This window comes from Triticum aestivum, chromosome 7B (assembly GCF_018294505.1).
Source record: "Triticum aestivum cultivar Chinese Spring chromosome 7B, IWGSC CS RefSeq v2.1, whole genome shotgun sequence".
Lineage (NCBI taxonomy): Eukaryota > Viridiplantae > Streptophyta > Magnoliopsida > Poales > Poaceae > Triticum > Triticum aestivum.
The window spans coordinates 373,361,382-373,380,360 of record NC_057813.1 but is presented as its reverse complement, the minus strand read 5'-3'; the positions used below and the strand labels follow the sequence as shown (position 1 = coordinate 373,380,360).

At 44.1% G+C, this 18,979-nt stretch overlaps 1 protein-coding gene across 1 annotated transcript; it reads right to left on the bottom strand.

The window, feature by feature from the left end:
• Nucleotides 1–14,308: 14,308 nt before the first annotated feature.
• LOC780601 (vesicle-associated protein 1-3) lies at nucleotides 14,309–18,740 on the bottom strand. The gene is made up of 8 exons (XM_044575421.1): nucleotides 18,402–18,740; nucleotides 17,633–17,703; nucleotides 17,450–17,531; nucleotides 17,224–17,339; nucleotides 16,956–17,111; nucleotides 16,801–16,845; nucleotides 15,581–15,658; nucleotides 14,309–14,675 (listed from the first exon to the last, which is right to left on the bottom strand). Exons 1-8 carry the CDS (start codon nucleotides 18,457–18,459, stop codon nucleotides 14,565–14,567), a joined length of 717 nt encoding a protein of 238 aa, XP_044431356.1. The 5' UTR covers nucleotides 18,460–18,740; the 3' UTR covers nucleotides 14,309–14,564.
• Nucleotides 18,741–18,979: the final 239 nt, after the last annotated feature.

Genomic DNA, 18,979 nt, shown 5'->3' with positions numbered 1-18,979 from the left:
ACTACTTCTGAAGCACTCTTGACACAAGACAAGTTGGCAAGATCAGATGAACCTTGTGAGTTTCAACTGCAAGAAGGTAGTTGTTGGAGTCAAGTTACGGTTGCATGCTTCTTTATATGTAGTCTCACAGTTTGATGTACACTAACACTTCCTATGTTCATTGTTGAACTAGCACCCAGGCCCAAGAGGAAACAAACATCAGGGATAATGCTCGATAGGTTAACTAAATCTAGAGGAGGAAGAATGGAGATCCGTTTTGAGGCAGGTGTAAAAAGGCCACGTGATGCTACAATGTCAGCCAAGTTAGTATCAAAGGCAGCGGTTGCCGTTAGGTGTCATGCACGTATCCTCCCAACATGGATTCAGTACAGGAATGACAAAGACAAAACCCAATTCAACACCTTCCTCGACCATTTATCTGTAACAATGGTTATGTACGGAAACTAGTAATATTGTCTTGCTCTGTCCCATACTTTCTAGGTTGCTGATAATGAGACTCCCATAATTTTCAACATATGAGGTTCAAGTTGGATAGCCAAGATGATGCAACCATACAAGCTTGCACCCATGTTTTCAACTCTGCTCTGCAACAGTATCGGTATAACTTGAGGAAAACTCACTTTGAAGGCAAGGCTAACAGAGAACTTGCCCAAACATCTCCAATGGAAAATATATCGGATGAAGACTGGAGAGGCCTCATTAAACACTGGTCTGATCCAAAGTATCAAGTATGTTATATATATGTGATTAGATCACATGTTGTACTCCTATTTACGCATGTGCCTCACAAATCTATATTCTTGTAGGTGAACTGTTCAAAGAACAAGGCCAACCATATGAAAGTGAAACTCCAACAGACGACAGGATCTCGTAGCTATATTGCACACTGTGAGGATCTTGTACTTAGCTGTTGTTTCACTCTTTTCACTATGCCATATTATCAGATTTATATTGACTTGTTCCAAATGCAGAGGAAAGCCCGCAAGGACCAAAAAGTACATGAATCAAATGTTGTGGAAATCTTCAAGGATTGTCACACCAGCAAGACGAAGGGCCTGACTACACCAGTCAAAACCGCTATTGTAAGTCCTTAATCCTCATGCCTTTCAACTACTACTTACTCTAACTTGTGCATTGAACTGCACGGTTTGCAGCCAATGTCTATTACTCTTTTCAACTTTATACACAATTGTCTTAGCGTATCGTTGCACCTTACAAGGTTTAAAAGAGAGGAGTGATGTTCCTTTGATCTTGATTTGTAATCTAGTTCTGTGTTGGACTTGTCCACACAACGTTACAATTGCATGTTTGTCTGTTCTCAGTTTGTTTGTGATATGAATGATGTCATACTATGCTTACCGTATTATAAACTTTGTCTCTTTATCCTTAGTTGTCAATACAATGTGAAGAAATAGACAATACATTAGCCATGGTACATGGTCATATGTTTGGAACCTGGTTTTATTATGTACTTTGCAGTAAAATACAACTAATATTTTACACCGATTCACCAGAATAAGTTATGTATATAGAACAAAGCTATTTTGTTTGGTTTTGCTGCCTCCTTAATATCTTCTATTCTGGTACTACTAATGTAAAACTCAACTTTTCAGCAAGCTATGGAAAAAATGGTGGAACCTCCATCTTCTGAAGGTGACGAGACAACTATAACCGCAATGTCACCTCTTGCTGCAGTGGGTCAGTACATGTCCACTAACAGTGCCAAAAGCACGTTCCTGCATAATACTAGGTTGGTTGTTAAGGCAATCTCGTCCAAACTGCCTCATGATCAAGATATGCAGGCTCAAAACAATGTTATATCTGCGCTCCAGACACAAGTCCATTCCCTAACAGAGACCCTTTGTGAAACAAGGACAACCATTGTTCGATGTCGTCAAGATATGCATGGTTTTGAAACCTAACTATCTAACATTTGCTATGTTGTTTAGGAGCCTAGGAGAAATGAAGGCGAAGGTTATGGTGCTCCATCGGATAGTACAACATAAAAACATAACAGTCAGGTCAAATGAACTAAGCTTCTGAACTTCTGGTGGTGCATTTATCTGCTAGACTGATAACTTTTATGCCAACCTTCCTTTTGTTTTATGGTTGTAATTTGTTTTGTTGCGATACAAAATTTGTTCTTAACATGCAGCCACCGGCTAGAGAAAATAGCAAGCCATTTTTGTATAGTGTAGGGTGTTCCCTATATTTGCACTGGTGGCAAACTTTGATGCCCAGTGGATGTAATCTACAATCGCCTTAATAGCCTAGTTTTAGTTTCTGGCTTATTTATTTCCTAGTCTTCTTTTTCATTGGTTTGCTAGTGGCCGCAGCAACCATGGGCCATATACGGCCATGGTAACCTTGAGCCTGCTATAGGCCATAGGATCCATGGGCCTCCCATGGGTCGTCGGATAAATGGGCCGCCAATGGGCCGTAGAATCAGTGGGCCTCGGGCCGTCGGATAAATGGGCCCACATGGACCGTAAACGGGCGTAATTAGTATTGGACCAGCACGGTAACGAGCCGTTAACATGCCGGAAGACAGCAAAGGCTTAATTCTGTCACAGGCATAACGGGTCGTTAATGGGCCATAATATAGACAGGCTGGAAACGGCGCAACGGGTTAACAGGCCACAAACAGGACAGTTCTAACCTCGGGCCGAATTTGGCCCATTAGGGGAACAGGCCAGTAATGGAATGGAAGTAATCAAGGGCCGGAAAGGAGCCCAAGAATGTATGGGCCATCAGTAGGCCGAAAGCTAACATGGGCTGGAAACGGCCCATGTGAATCATGGGTCGTTAATGGGTACAAAGAAATTTACTGTTCATTATGGGCCAGAGTCACCGTGGGCCACTAAAGGGCCTAAAGATACGAAAGGCCTCATATGGGTCGAAAGACGTCATGGGCCATAGATACATGGGCTGAAAGTGAAATGGGCTGGTGTTATTCGATGGCCCACATGACGCTGTTCGGCTGATTTCGGGAAGGGCCTAATGGGTCGTGAGTTACCGGGCTGTAAAATGGGCTATATGTGATCAGACCGTTAACATGCTTTTCATGGGCCGGCCCGCTAGCTTTTGACCAAGTCAAATGGGCCGGCCTTTGTAAGCTAAATTGGCCAGTGTTGGGCCGTCGCACGTGTCAACATATCATAGGCGCCTATCTGACCCAATGACGAGCTGACACATGTTGCCTTCGACCAATGAGAATTTTACACGTGGAAAATCCCCATTGGTCTAGGTTATTAACGGGTTATCGGATCCAAAACCAGACCCGATAGCTTAACGGCGACCCATTACGGTGGATGCCATGTGTCGGTTACCCTTGACGAAAGCACTTCCATGACGCATCATTTATCATCATGGAAGTGAACACTTCCATGATGATAATTTTGGTATTGTCATGGAACACTTCTACGACAGCACAGGTATGACTATCTTGATTCTGTCATAAAATCGTCATGGATGTACATGCATGACAAAAAATGTGACCTACTGTGACAAACACGTATCATCATGGAAGTGTATTTTTTGTAGTGGGAGCTCAAGCATCCAACAGTCCAACATTGAAGTGGTTCTTCGTGAGACCGATGAATTTGTGATGATGGAATGTGAGGATCCTCGCGATCTCTACGGAGGGTGACAACTCTAGCGGTCGCTCTCCAAGATCATGGGACCAAGGATACGGATGACAATTGGATCAAGCGCAAGTTTCTCAAGTCCATCATGCCATTCAACAAGGACATGTCCTCCATGATTCATCAAAGGCCGGATTTCCACACCTTGTCTTCAAGTGAAGTTTTGGACTAGTTCATTGCCATGAAAATCATGAACAAGACCACCGACAATGCTCTAGCTCGTGTCTGGTCAAAGAAATCCTCACCCAACCTTTCCTTGAAGGCCAAGGCCATTCTAGAAGAAGAAGAGGAGAGTTGCCCTGAATACATCAAATATGCTTACCATGAGCACATGGCTCTTGCATCAAGGAAATTTTGGGGCAACAAGAGTAACCCAAGGCCCAACTTCACCAAGAATAACTCAAGTTGTTCAAAGAATATGCAACGAGTGAGGACTTGCTACAATTGCGGCAATGTGAGTCACTTTTTGGTGGATTGTCCCTATGAGAAAAGAGAGGACAATGGCGGCAAGCTCATTCACCAAGACAAAGACAAGTCCTTTCCGAACAAGAACAGCTTCACCAAGAAGATACCTCAAAAGGGGTTGGTGGCACATGAAGAGTACACCTCCGATGATGATGATGAAGATACAAGTGGTGAAGAAATGGCAACGGCAACCTTGGTCATTGCCACCTCTTCCCCTTCCAAGGTGTCTCTCTTCGGTGCCCCCAATGAGAACCTCATTTCCAAGTGCCTCATGGACAAAGGTATCAACAAGGTAACCCCCAACATCAAAACCACCATCACTACTACTCCTTCCTTTCTAGATTGTGTATATGATAGTGAGGTGGTGAAAGTTTGTGAGAATGAGTTTGACAAGTTCTTGAACAAGCTCAAGGGTGAAACCAAGAAGAACTTTGTTGCTCTCTTGGAACAACTTGGTGAAGCCAATGATGTCATTGAGTCTCATGAGGACACGGTCTCCAAGTTGGAAGGGCATAGTCGTGACTATGCTGCTGAGATAGCGGATCTTTCCATTGCTCTTGGAGAATAGCGATGTCTTCGTTTGGCTTTTGAGGATTCACACAATGTTGACCTTGCTAAATTACAAAAGGATCTTGATCATGCTATTGTCCTTACTTGTGTGCTTAAATCTGAGAAAGTTGCACTTGGGGTTGGCCATGATAGACTCAAGGAAGAGCTTGACACACTTGACAAGGCTCACAAGGTCTTGAAGGGTGTACATGCCTCTATCAAGGAGTCTCATGATCAACTCCAAGTGAAGCTAACCAAGGAGATTTGCACGTGTCCTCCGTTTGTTCTAATTGATAATGCCCATGCTACTAACCCTTGTTGCGAGCATGTGCATCTTGTGGAGGAGAATGCCAAGTTGAAAGAGCAACTTGAGAAGGGCCTTCTGACGTGCATACCAGGTGAGAAGAACTTAAATTGTGTTTTGAGCAATCAAAAGGAAGGTGTGGTAAAGGAAGGACTTGGTTTTGGACCCAAGTCAAAGAAGAATAGACCAAGCAACCTCTCCCGCTTAAGGAAGCCTTTGTGAAGGTGGGTGAGGGTACTCATCAGAAGAAGAAGGACAAGGCAGTGGATGGTAATGCCAAGAAGGGAAAACCGTCCCTACCAACAAAGCCGGTCATTTTAACCCCTCATATGTTTTGTGCCGCGCTAGTGATGCACATGTTTATGCCAAATTTGTTAGTTCTTCTTATGAGTATATTGAATGGTCTATTTGGGTTCCTAAGACCCTTGTTATTAAAATCAAAGGACCCATTCGAAAATGGGTACCTAAATCCAAGCATTAATCTCTTGTAGGAGTTTGCTTCCGGTGGGGTGCCATGGTTGCTCGATAGTGGAGTAACAAATCATATGACCGGAAGCAAGGACTTGGTGGTGGGCGTACAATCTACTCCACCCATGCCCACTCATGTCAAATTTGGTGATGCTTCAACATCTAAGGTATTGGGTCTTGGCTAGGTGGTCATCTCTCAAGATTTATCTATTGAGAAGGTGATGCTTGTTGAGTCCCTTGCATGCGGTTTACTTTCCGTTCGTCAACTTGCACTCATGGGCTTTGCAACATTCTTTGATCTTGATACCGTGGCCCTTTTGTGGAGCAAGACTCTTAAATTAGCTTTTGTTGGGCATGTCAAGAACGGTCTTTATGTGGTTAACTTTTCGGGGCGACCCACTAAGACCGCAACATGCCTAATGGCTAAAGTTGATGTGGGATGGCTTTGGCATCACCGGCTAGCCCATGTCAATATGATATGTTTGCAAAGTATCCCCAAAGGGGATCACATCCAGGGACTAACAAATGTTATTTTTGCCAAAGATCGTGCTTGCAGTGCTTGTATTGAAGGAAAGTTACATGAGACGGCTCATTGACCAACGACTATCATCTACTCAAAGAGGTTCTTGGAGCTCCTTCACATGGATCTCTTTGGTCCTCCATCCTTTGATAGTCTTGGGAGAAGAAAGTATTGCCTGGTGATTGTGGATGATTACTCAAGGTATACAAAGGTGTACTTCTTCAAGAGGAAGAGTAAGGCCCAACAAACCGTCATCGACTTTGCTAATGAAGCTCAACGCCAACATGAAGCAAAGATATTGATGATTAGAAGCGACAACGGCGCCGAGTTCAAGAACTACACCTTGGATGAGTTTCTTAATGATGAGGGGATCACGCACCAATATGTCGCACCGTATACCACTCAACCAAATGGTGTGGCAGAGAGGAAGAACCAGACGTTGATGGATGCGGCAAGGACCATGATGGCAGAACTCAAATCTCCGTACAACTTTTGGGCCGAAGTCATCAACACAGCATGCCATGCATCCAATCGGCTCTACCTCCGCAAAGGCCTGAACAAGACTCTATATGAGATACTTATAGATAACAAGCCCAACCTCAAGTACTTCTCGGCATTCGGTTGTAAGTGTTTTATTCTCAAGAAAGGGGTTTGCTTGTCTAAATTTGAACCTAGATCTCAAGAGGGCATATTTGTTGTAAATTCTCATGTTTACCGTGTTCTCAACAAGTCCAATTGACTCATTGAGGAGATGTATAATGTGGAGTTTGATGAAAATAATGGCTCCCAAGTGGAGCAAGGTGGTCTTTGTCATGTAGGTGATGAAATTCCTCCTCAAGCCATAAGAAGAATGGGGATTGGTCAAATACTCCCCATTGAGGAACCCCTTGTGGCCGAAGGAGAAGGACAATGCTCTAGTCAAGTGGATCCATCACCAACGCTAGACCCACACGCTTCCGAAGAACAAAGTGAAGGCCCTCAACCAAGTGTACAAGATCAAGGGCAAGATCCACCTCATGATGAAGGTGGTTCACCTAATGATGCCGAAGATCAAGTTCATGACACTGAGCAAGCTCAAGATTAAAAGAGGCTACTCAAGGTCAAGTGCAAGATCAAGACTGTGCTCAAAATGATCAAGATGATGAACCTCAAATCCCTATTGAAGAACTCTTAGAGCTTCGTGCCACCAAGGTGGCTTCCAATCTCAAGCATCAACAACATGTTTTGGAGAATGTGCTTGGAAGCTTGAAGAAAGGGGTAACTACTCGTAGACAATTGTCAAACTTTTGTGAGCATCACACGTTTGTTTCGGTGTGTTGAACCCCAAAAGGTACATGAGGCGCTCGATGATGTGGATTGGCTTAAAGACATGCATGATGAACTCAACAAATTTGAGCACAACCAAGTTTGGGAATTAGTGCCAAGGCCAACGGAGGACCACAATGTCATTGGGACCAAGTGGATCTTCAACAACAAGCAAGATGCGAATGGTGTGGTTGTTTGAAACAAGGCAAGATTGGTGGCTAAAGGCTACTCCCAAGTCGAGGGTATCGACTACGGTGAAACCTATGCCCCTGTTGCTCGTCCTGAATCTATTCGCATGTTGCTTGAATATGCATCTTATCATGATTTCAAATTGCAACAAATGGATGTGAAGAGTGCATTTCTTAATGGACCTTTGAATAAGTTGTATATGTCAAACAACCCCCAGGATTCGAGGATCGCAAGCTCCCCAATCATGTATACAAACTCAACACGGCACTCTATGGCCTTAAACAAGCCCCACATGCGTGGTATGAGCACCTTACTGAGTTGTTACAAGATCGTGGGTTTGAAATTGGGAAAATCGATCCCACTCTTTTTACTAAGAGGGTCAAAGGGGATTTGTTCATATGCCAACTATATGTTGATGATATCATATTTGGTTCTCCTAACAAATCTTTCAATGATGAGTTTGTCACACTAATGACCGAGAAGTTTGAGATGTCTATGATGGGAGAGTTGAAGATCTTGCTTAGATTCGAAGTCAAGCAAAGAAGAGAAGGAACCTTCATCAACCAAGCCAAATATACCCAAGACATGCTCAAGAGATTCAAGTTAGATGATGTCAAGCTGGTCAAGTTTCCTATGCCTACCAAATGCAAGCTTGACATTGATCCCAATGGTAAAGCGGTGGATCTAAAGGTATATCGCTCCATGATTGGATCCTTGCTTTACCTTTGTGCATCTAGACCGGATATTATGTTGAGTGTGGGAATGTGTGCAAGATTCCAAGCCTCACCTAAGGAAAGTCACTATGTGGCGGTCAAGCGAATCTTTCGATATTTGGCTTATACCCCAAACTTTGGCCAATGGTACCCCAGAGGAGCAAGCTTTGATTTGATGGGTTATTCGAACTCGGATTGGGCGGGAGATGTTGTGGATAAAAAGTCAACTTTCGGAGGGTGCAATTTCTTGGTCGCTCTTTGGTAAGTTGGTCTTCGAATAAGCAAAATTGTGTGTCTCTCTCTTCCATCGAGGCCGAGTATGTAGCCGCGGCAAGTTGTTGTGCACAATTGCTATGGATGAGGCAAACTTTAAAGGATGACGGTGTCACTTGTGACAAAGTGCCTCTCCTATGTGACAATGAAAGTGCTATCAAGATCTCCTACAATCCAGTACAACATAGCAAGACAAAGCATATTGAGATTCGTTATCATTTCATCCGGGTCATATCAAGGGTGGGGAGATTGAGATTATCTACATCAACACTCAAGAGCAACTAGCGAATATTTTCACGAAACCATTGGATGAAGCAAGATTTTTCGAGTTAAGGAATGAGCTAAATATCATTGATTCAAGCACATTCCTTAACTCGAAAAATCTTGCTTTATCCAAGGGTTTCATGAATCTAGGCACACCCCACTGCATGCATCATATTATCTTGTTCTAGTTGTAGGCATGGACATAGGGGGAGTGTTGTTCTCTCAATGAGCTCTCCCTCCCCCCCCCCATTATGCATAAATTGATCAAGTCTTTCACATTAGACATTTTTTGTGGTACTTATGCTTCAAAGATGAGTTTTGGTCATGGGGCCAAGGTTAAAATCTTCGCGGTGCCATACTAATTGACTGAACATAGGTGACTTCAGTCACCGCCCTCTCATTGAGAGGTGTGTCACCTTTAGGTTTGAGGTGTGCTTTCGTTTCCTTGGCTTTCAGTTGTTGGAGCACTCCAAGTGTGCTCTCCTTTTTGTTGGCTTTTGTCCCTGGATTACTCCTTCCCATTTGATGTGTTTTATTGTCTCCAACCTAATACTTTCCTTGCCTCAACCTCTCATACATTGCATAAGCTCATTTTCCCTCCTTGATCAAGTGCAGTTTTCAGGTAGCAGGCGGTACTACCGCTGGCAGACACGGTACTACTACTCCGGTGGTACTACCGCTAAGTGCAGTGTGTTGACCCCCTGTCAACACACTGAGGCAGAACTATTGTTGTGGGGCACGGTACTACCGCTTCGAGGACTCGCGTGGGGGTTAAGTGCTGGGCACGCGGAGTTCCAACTCCCCTATACCCATTCACTTCTCCTCCCCCTGAGTTCTCTCCCTCAAGCAACCCAAAACTGCTCCAGAGGCCGGCTACGAATCTCCGAATCTGTGTCGTCTTCTCCGCTTCCGACCGGTGGGATCGATCCCCGGCTTCCCCTCTTGCCATGGATACTAGTATTGCCCTTGTTTTCCTCTCCTATTGTTCTATTTTTTGAATATTGGCTTTAGGCGATGCATGTGGTATTCGTAGATTTTTGGCTAAATCTAGGCATGAGTAGGTTGCGGGATGACTGCTAGATAGGAGTATAGTTGTTCCTTCCTAGATTTTGCACTTCTATGTCACCGGTAATACCGGATCCACTTCGTGGAAGTATTTCCGTTAGGTGGGCAGTACTACCGATTGGACATGGCCAGTACTACCGCTTGCGGCGGTACTACCGCTCGTGTCCAGTGGTACTACCGCTTAAACTGCAACGGTACTACCGCGGCTGGGCACGGTACTACCACTGTGACCTAGATTTTCACGATTTTCGCAATCACGTCTATGCAATGACTTTACACCTGCTTTTCCCTCGTTCTATGTTTGTGGGTTCCATGTGATGGTAGCTTTGTTCCTCATCATGCTCGCCGCAAGAACCCAGATCGCCAGGGTGGTTCCAAGCACTACCGTACTGCTGACGGCACCCCTGCCAGTTCCAGTCGTCCACCCATGCAGAATGTGAAGAGGATAGTCAGCAAGCAGAAGGAGAAGAAGAAGTACACCCCTCCTAATGAGATGTCTGGAAAGGAGTTTCAGGAGTCCGCATTCACAATCCGTATCGCCTTCCTCAGGATGCGGCTTTTGTTGGTCGTCCCTTCTGGACCAAGGAGCAATCATTGATCTATCTGGACATTTTGAAGGCCAAGAAGAACTTGTTTGTCAACATCAAGTCGATTGATGTCAATCGCATGGAGAAGGATCCGGCGTACTTTGGAGAGGCCCTTGCTCTTTGTCAATAGTGGGGGCTCATTCCCTTCATCACATACAACAAGGACTATGATCCAGAGATTGTGGCTCAATTTTATGCCACGGTTCACTTTCATGCCAATGAGGAGAGATCTATGTCATGGATGACCGGTGGGAGAAGATTCAGGGTTGATTAGAAGGACTTCATGAATTGCTTGGGTGTTGCTGATGAGGGGGAAGACAAGTTAGTTGGTCTACGACCTCACAAGGAAGCACCTCCCACTCACAAGTCCAAGCTTATCTGGTACTCTAGGACCGTGAAGACACTCAAGGGGGCCACTCGCACGGAGCTCATTCCCTTTCTGGACATCATGCACCGTATCTTCTGTAGCACTCTCTTCCCTCGCATTGGGAACTTGGATATGGTACACTCTTACCTGGTGGATCTTCCGTTGATGTGCATCAAGGAGAAGGGCAGGACTTCTACGTTGGATATCTCTCACATCATGTGGCGTGAGCTTCGCTCTGCTGTGTTGGATCGCAAGGTGCCCATCTATGGTCCCTATCTGTTCAAGCTTATTGAGAAGAAGTGGGCTGCTAACTGCCCAAAAGAGGCTCTTCCTACTGAGCACATGGTTTCTCATCCAGTTCTGAATCTGCGCCTAAAGGATAACTGGGGGGCTGCGCCTGCTGGCACCAGAGAGGAGATTGCTCCCACTGACTCAGATGATGAGGAGGAGCCTGATTATGAGTTTGTTCCCTCTCTAGAGAAGGTGCCATCTTGGGCATGTAAGCTCAAGTCGAAGATGAAGAGGCTTTTCTGCATGAAGGCCCAAGGCCAGTACATGGCACATGTGGTAGAGAAAGCTGCTCGCTCTCACCATAAGACTATGATGAGGACTCTCGGTCAGGAGATCACTAGTGGGTTTGAGGAGTAGGTCACAGATGAGGAGACTTGGATTTCGCAGCATTGCAAGTGGTCAGATTTAGAGGCGGAGCATTAGCATGCACCTGCAGAGTCTGAGGGGCACGAGGAGTCCGAGGAGCATGAGGACTCAGAAGAGCACGAGGATTATTGATGATCCGGAGCATCACTGTCACCTTGGTCGTGTTTAGTCCTCTTTACCCTTTTGGTGTCTCGATGCCAAAGGGGGAGAGAGCTTAGGGATTTGCCGAGCCACGAGTGTGTCTTCTTTGTTGTTATTTTCGTTCTCTCGTGAACTATTTATCGTCATTTGGTTTGCTTTTCGTTCACGTGTGCAACCTATCATATGGTGTGAGACATATGCTACCTTATCTTTATCCTTATGTCAAATACCGTATTAGCTTGTGAGATATTACTTGTCGTATGCTCTATTTTTATGCTCACATGCTACTATCTTGCATCCATGCTTTACCTTCTCATATTATTGTTGCAAGTGTTGACAGTCTATAAAATATAGGGGGAGTGTTGATCCTAGTGTGTGGGCTTTGCATTCCAAAGGCATACCCATATAGTGCACACATCTAGGGGGAGTCCATCTATATTTTGTAGATGTTGGGTTTGCATGTTATCTTATCACATATATGTGCAAATCCCGTATTGTCATCAATCCGCCAAAAGGGGGAGATTGTTAGGGCATATTTCTCCCTTAGTGGTTTTGGTGATTGATGACAATACATTTGCGGACTAATCGTGTGCATTGAGCATTTCAGATAAACTATCTTATGGCACAAGACGATTTGAACCCCTCTGGATATTTATGAAGACGGTGTTTTCTTGTGTTTCTTTTTCAGTGGAATTGAATCGTAGGAACACTGTACTATTAAGAGGGGGTCCGCTTCGGAAAGGTTTGGGTGGAATCAACACGTACACTATATATGTGCACCCTCGTTCTTTCCCGACAATTGAGCTTGTTCCTCCTGTGTGGTTGAACCTTGTTAGAACAGGCTAAGCGGTAGTACCGCCCTGCACAACGGTAGTACCGCTCCAGCGGTACTGCCGTTCTGCAGTACGGCTCCTACTTCCACCTAATTTGTGGGTCCTGTAAACGGGCGGCGGTAGAGTGGAGCGGTACTACGGGGCTAACTGCCTCTCAACTACCATGCGTTTACTAGACACCAACGGGCTAAGCGTATGTATCGATGTTGGCCACAATAGTACCGCTCCAGCGAAACTACCGTTGTTTAGTACCGCGGGGAGTATCGCTTATTTTCCTTGTTCTGGGTTGTTCTGTTCCATGGGCGGAAGTAGAGCAGTAGTTCTAGGCGGTAGTGCCGCCTCCGGCAGCACTACCGCCCTACCCTCCTCTACTACCGCGGGTATCTGCTGCAGTTCAACACCTCGTGGTAGTACCGCTGGTGGGCGCAGTAGTACCGCTCTGGCGGCACTACCGTCCCCCTGACTTGCTCAAGTTGAGGAGGGGGTTGTATTGGCGGAGACAACACCGAGGTCAGATAACAGGAGAGTGGCACCAACAACACATGACACAGTCGGGCGGGAAAGCTAGAGTTGGTGGGCATGGTTAGCCGGGGGTAGGGAGGAATGGCGACGAGCACTAGGCATCGATGTTGGAGACCGGGGAGCAACGCCGGTTGAGAATGGGGCGGGAGATGGCTGGCATTGGTTGGAATTAGAGGCACATGAATATGAGGGTGTGTGTGCATTCCAGCGAGGCCATATGTGTGTCTTGTTAACCAGTAAATGTAGTGGGATGAAGAAAAGGAAAGACTTCAAACGGACCAAGAAAATCCAATGGGAAAGGAAGAGCGAAAAACGGATGGAAGGATGGGAGGATAGCACACCTAAGGAGAACAGACAAGAGGTTGAAAGAAAAATTAACATAAGATGAAACCTATGTTTTTTTAGATAGTAGAGATAGAAATTCCCTGCTGCAATGTAAAATGACGCAAAAGAAAGAAATAAATGTGCTTTTGGTTAATATAACCTGAAAATTAACATAGTTTAGATGGCTGGTGTATGTCCAAATTAAGACTCTTCTCCTTTTTATATAATAAAGTATATAAATGCAAAGGCTCATTAGCGCTTTTTGATCTTTATCCTCTCTTTTTTGGGCAGACTCCTTTCTTTCTAGTCTTACCAAGTTATCTCTAACAAATAACTGAAGAAGTTTCCTCGCGGAAAATTAAGGGAAGATACGGAGAAACTGTTATGGCACATCCGTTCTTTACATATACGGAGAAACTGGTGCATGTCTTCTTCTTTTTTAGGGTAAAAACTGGTGCATGTCGAAGCCTAAAACCTGGATGCACCACCACCGCGAGACTAACAAGAGGACGACGACGACCACGACGACGACATGTACGAGGGCGACGGAGAGACGGTCTGCAGAAGAGATGGCGGAGGCGGTTCCGGCGTGACGCAGGTGCGGAACGGCAGCGAAGGGGCCACGGGAAAGGTAGGGTGCCGATGCGATCGCAGCATGTCGACGGTGACCACGGAAGGGGAGTGGCCGGCCATCAGTGCTGCCAGTACCCGGAAGGCGGCGGCGGAGACCGATGAAGCCACCCCCTGCTCTCTGGTCAGGACCGTCGCCACGAGGTGTGCATGCCTGCTACTAGGGTTCGTCGCCGGCATGGTCGCCACGGCGGCGTGGGTGCTCCCCAGGGCCCCTGGGCGTCCCGACCTATACGTCGTTCCTACCTGAAGGTCTCTCATGTTCTCTAAGCCTAACTGTAGGAACAGACACATGAATCATGTTGTATTCAGACTCATCACCCTGATGAATCGACAGCTTAAACAGACCTTTCCTTCCGCGTACTGAATGCCTTAACTACGTACATAGTGCAGTTTCCATGATCAAATATATTCTGATAAGATGTCAGGAGTTCCATGAAGCTGAAGGATCTGGCAGAAGCAGCAATGAATTCACCAAAAGTCACAAGTAAGGTGAGATCAGAATGAATTAAAGGTTATGGTGAACGTGACATAACTTGCAGCTGTTAAGAATTATAATTAAAACAAGTCTACTCGATGTGATTAAAATCACGAAAACCACCATGTAATGTACACAAACCAAAGCTTCTAAGCCGTTACAAGTTAGAATAGAACAGGCGCTCCTTTTAGGAGTAAAAACACAAGGGATGTTGTTGGTATCCATCCTTTCCTGGGAATGTAACTTTGTTGGGGACTACTCTTCTCCTATGTCTTCTTGAGGATGAAACCAGCGATGATGCCCAGAATACCCACCACAATCAAGAAGGTGATTGAGAAACCGCCGTTGCTTTTGCTGCTCTCTTTGCGTAGGACATCCTGAAATTAAGAGATTTTATCATATGGCCTGATAAACTGTGTTCAACTTTGCAGAATCCATTAAATTCTGATAAGCACACAGGCTAAAAGCATATGCATTATCATGCACAATGTAAGTTTGACATTTATCGATCAAACAATGTGTATTGAAAAAAAATCCAGCAAATGGAAAATCTGATTATATCAGCAGGGGGTACTTTTTGCATATTTAACTTGCCAGAGACCCAGCACAACTTTTAGACTCTATTTACATCTGCCAAAACTATGCACTGCAAATTTGAATTTCATTGTCCATTGATAGGTCATCAGAATTTGAAGCTCATTGTCAATTATTGTTAACTTTAGACAGCTTACATTAAGAAATAAACAACTGATCTATTACGCATACTAACATAAGGTTCACTCTAAACAACACACACCTCGCAATCACTGCATCTTCTCGTGACAATCTCCAACAAACAAAAAATTTGAAGAAAAAAAAAACTTCTGCCGACAAACACCGTCTGAACTCTATGCTTATGTGTAATTATGAGCATGACACTCGTCATTACATCAATTGATAAATCTGAATAATGCTCAACACATAAGCATTTACTTGGCTCGTATGAAAAACCAATGGTGTGAACAAAGATTTCTTGGTTAGGACGAGCAAGCAAGAAGCTAATGCAGTAGATTATCTCATACATTTCCGCTATTCATGGTAGTGATAAACATAAAGTACAAAGAGGGGAGCATGTCTATAATTTGTTGAACCTCACATCAATAAATAGCTGAGTAAACAACCCCTTGAGTCACCTTTGAGATGGAATGGTCAAGAAACATATAAATGATGGAAAACAAATTCCAGAATAATACCCAAGAATACAGCATTAGTTCAGAACTGTCACAGTTGTGGAAGCACTTACCAGCTCTTGTCTCAACTTCTGGTTTTGCTGAACAGCAGACATTTTCTCCTCAGTTAGCTTGGAAATCATGGATGTTGCCTAGAAGGAATAACCAACCACAGCCATTTTATCAAAACATAAAACTTCAAAAGCATTTTGAGATAGATTGACAACTACGTAAGAGATCATGCATTTTGGTTATCTGTTGTCAGCAAACTTTTACAAAGTCAATACATACAGTAGCCAATACCATCAAAGCCACACGATTTTTTTTTGAATTGGTGTATGTATTAATTAATTAAGAAACAATGTTTGGATTACAATCACGCAAGACCAGTTCCCACGCACAGGCAGGAACTGCCATTGCAACGCACCACCGCTGCAATTGACACAACTAACCCTAGCAATTTCATGTACCACCCTATTTTCATCAAGACCACATGATTTTGCTTGCGTATGACCGTATGTGCTACAATTCACCCTATACAGTCCAAGCAGTGGAAAGCTTACAGGAATAGGTAAGGCATATAAATTACAAATCCATCTCGTCTGACGGTAAATCAGGAATCCTAGAGGCACCAAAAGTTGGGAAGTTAAATAAAAATGCATCATATGCTACTTGGCATTCTCCTGTTTTCCAAATATTATGGGAAGTAGTAATAACCTAATCTGTTTTTATATTCCCAAGTCAAGAGTGATACAAATCATATATACATTACTTAAGAGTTAAGACTAAGGCTCAGGAAGGTGCCGCCAATATCTTATGTTCTAATGGTAGTAATGAACCTGTTCCTCAGTCTTATCACCAATCACCTCATAATAACAGGTAAGGGTGGTACTGACTGAAGGGGGCACAAAAGTTTTTTTTCTGTTTCACGAACGGATATTTATGATTGGCAGGGCATGCTACCCAGCTAGCAAGATTCACAATTACTTGCAGTCAGCAAGCTAGCATATGCTTCCAGAGGATTTTAATGCAAGGACAATTCTGAATGTCTGGACAAGCCATATCTATTATTTTATCTCCAAAAACAATGAACAATCAGTACTACAGTCCATATACAAATCAGTCAGTTAGTGTAAGATCTAAGTAGGGGTACACAGCATAATACCAACATTGTCAATATACAGTTAACCAGTTGTTCACTCATTCTTGCAACTTGCAGCCTTTTTACCTCAGGGTACTGATCAATATCAAATACATAGGTACAATAAAGGTTAGATAAAGAAATAAAGGGTACCTCCGAGGACTTCTCCTTTGATGCTTCACCAGATGATCTAAATACCTGAACAATGGACATTAAATATATTGTAATTTTATCATGTAAAAAGCCCCAGGAATTTCATTCAAAACGAAAAAATAAATAAAAACGAAAGAGCTAACTCAGTGACTTACAGATTGTGGCAATGTAGAATTAGGAGTCCCGTTTTCCAATGAACGAGCAGAACTCCCTTGTTCTGAATCTTCAGAGAACAGGCTAGGTGAAGATGTTGGCACATAAATTACACGCAGCTTGCATTCATCAACAACCTTCCCTGGCTCCTTGTTGAACTGTCATCACGAAACCACATGGATGAATGACATGATGATGTGCTAGAAACGAACAAATGCAGCAAGGAGCAAATTGACAGAAATAACACAAATGGAGTGTCAAGGTAGGTACCATTGCTGCACTAATATCTTGAGTTGCTGCACCATTCTCAGCTGCAACACTTTGAACTAGGAACTTGTCCTTACACTGCAGATCAGGAGGTGCTTCCCTCTGCGCTTGCATTGTAACTAACAACAGAGAAAATGCTAAGGATACTTGTAAATAGAAAACTGAGCAAGTTAAGCAGGCTTTTCTTTTCACTGAGATGTTTATCCCTATATAATGGACCGACAGCTACCTGTAACATCACAAGTCGACCCAGGAAGTACAACGCCAATATTAGGGCGCACACAGTACTGCTTTGGGTTGGTAGTTTTGACCTGCGAACAGTGATGAGGTAATGATTTCCTTGTCCATTAGAACAACTATATGAACAATAAAAACATGAGGCACATAGGATTGAAAATTTACAACTGATTACCTTGAATGCTACATAATGGTCGGTCTTATTTGCGAGTTGCATGGAGCACGAGCTCTGCTTCATCAATTCAACTGTATGTACAAAATAGAAGTTCAGGCACATTTTGATTAAGAAAGACAGTACAAACCTCTAGATATTCAGTGCAAAGATACAGTCAACTAACCCAGACAAACATTGAAAGCAAGCAAACTGAATAACAGAATCATGATCATTGACAGAACAATCTAGCACATAGTGATCCAATTCGAGATCAGCTAACAATGGCCTTAATACCACATCCTAAACACAATGTAAATAATTGACAGGAACATTTCATTTCAAGCAACTCCATAATGCCAGATCAATGTAGCGATGACATACATATTTGTTAGCGAGATCCCAAATTCCTGGAATATCAAATGATTATCATAATCATGTTTCCACAGAATGTACATTCGAAGCATGCCCTCGATACAGGGTGGGATACCATGTGCATCAGGAAGCACATAAGACATAAATAACTGAAATCCCACAAGAAAAAAACGTCATGCAGTCACTGCCCGTTTGCAGAGAGCACGCAATGGTCCAAGATCCTGAGTTCGCATCTAAAAGAGCACTAGACAAAGCAAGCTGATCAGACACACGGATCCGATAGGCAAGGACCAATGGCCTCGTCTCCATCCTAAGATCCCAACTTTGACCAGGATCCATTGGACGGGACAGACACAGCAATAACTACGCGACGCGATTCTAGCAATTCGATCTGGAGACAAGATCTGGGACAACTTACAGGGAAATGCCAGCTCCGAGGGCTGGATCTCGAGGAAACTCGCGCTTCCGGCGCTCATGGTGGCTTCCTCGCAAACAAATCAAGAACTCAAACCACCCAAAAAAATCGCAGCGGAGATAGAATTATCTTTGGCTTCCACGGATTCAATCGGGAAGCCAAGAACGAGGACGCCCACCAATCGATTGGAACAAGAGGCGGGGGAATCCCGGGGTGGAAAAGTGGGAAAAATTAGGAATTTATTGGTCGCCCTCGCTCTTGTCCTCCTACTGTCTCGGGCATAAAAAGGTTGCACGGAAATGGTTTTAAAAATGGAATATTGTATTGAACGGATGAACTGTGATCGTTAGGAGCCTGCGGGTAAATGACTATAGTACTCTCCGATGGTAGTGCTAGATGTCCTCTGAGGTGCTGGGTCGGTGAGGGGTATGGATGGTATTGCAGCTGAGCTGTGGGGGGGCGTGACGTGGCGCTTTAATGGGCATGCGCAGCTGGCTCTTTGCCAAAATCGATTTATTGCTCATTCACTATTTACCATTTCCGTACCCGTGGACGCTCAAAAGTGACACGATCTGCTTAGC

Coding starts and splice junctions, on each gene's coding strand:
- LOC780601 (XM_044575421.1), bottom strand. CDS start 18,459: ATGAGCGCCGGAAGCGCGAGTTTCCTCGAGATCCAGCCCTCGGAGCTG. Junction 17,340..17,449: donor GTCGACTTGTGATGTTACAG/GTAGCTGTCGGT, acceptor CTCTGTTGTTAG/TTACAATGCAAGCGCAGAGG. Junction 14,676..15,580: donor AGAAGTTGAGACAAGAGCTG/GTAAGTGCTTCC, acceptor TCTTAATTTCAG/GATGTCCTACGCAAAGAGAG.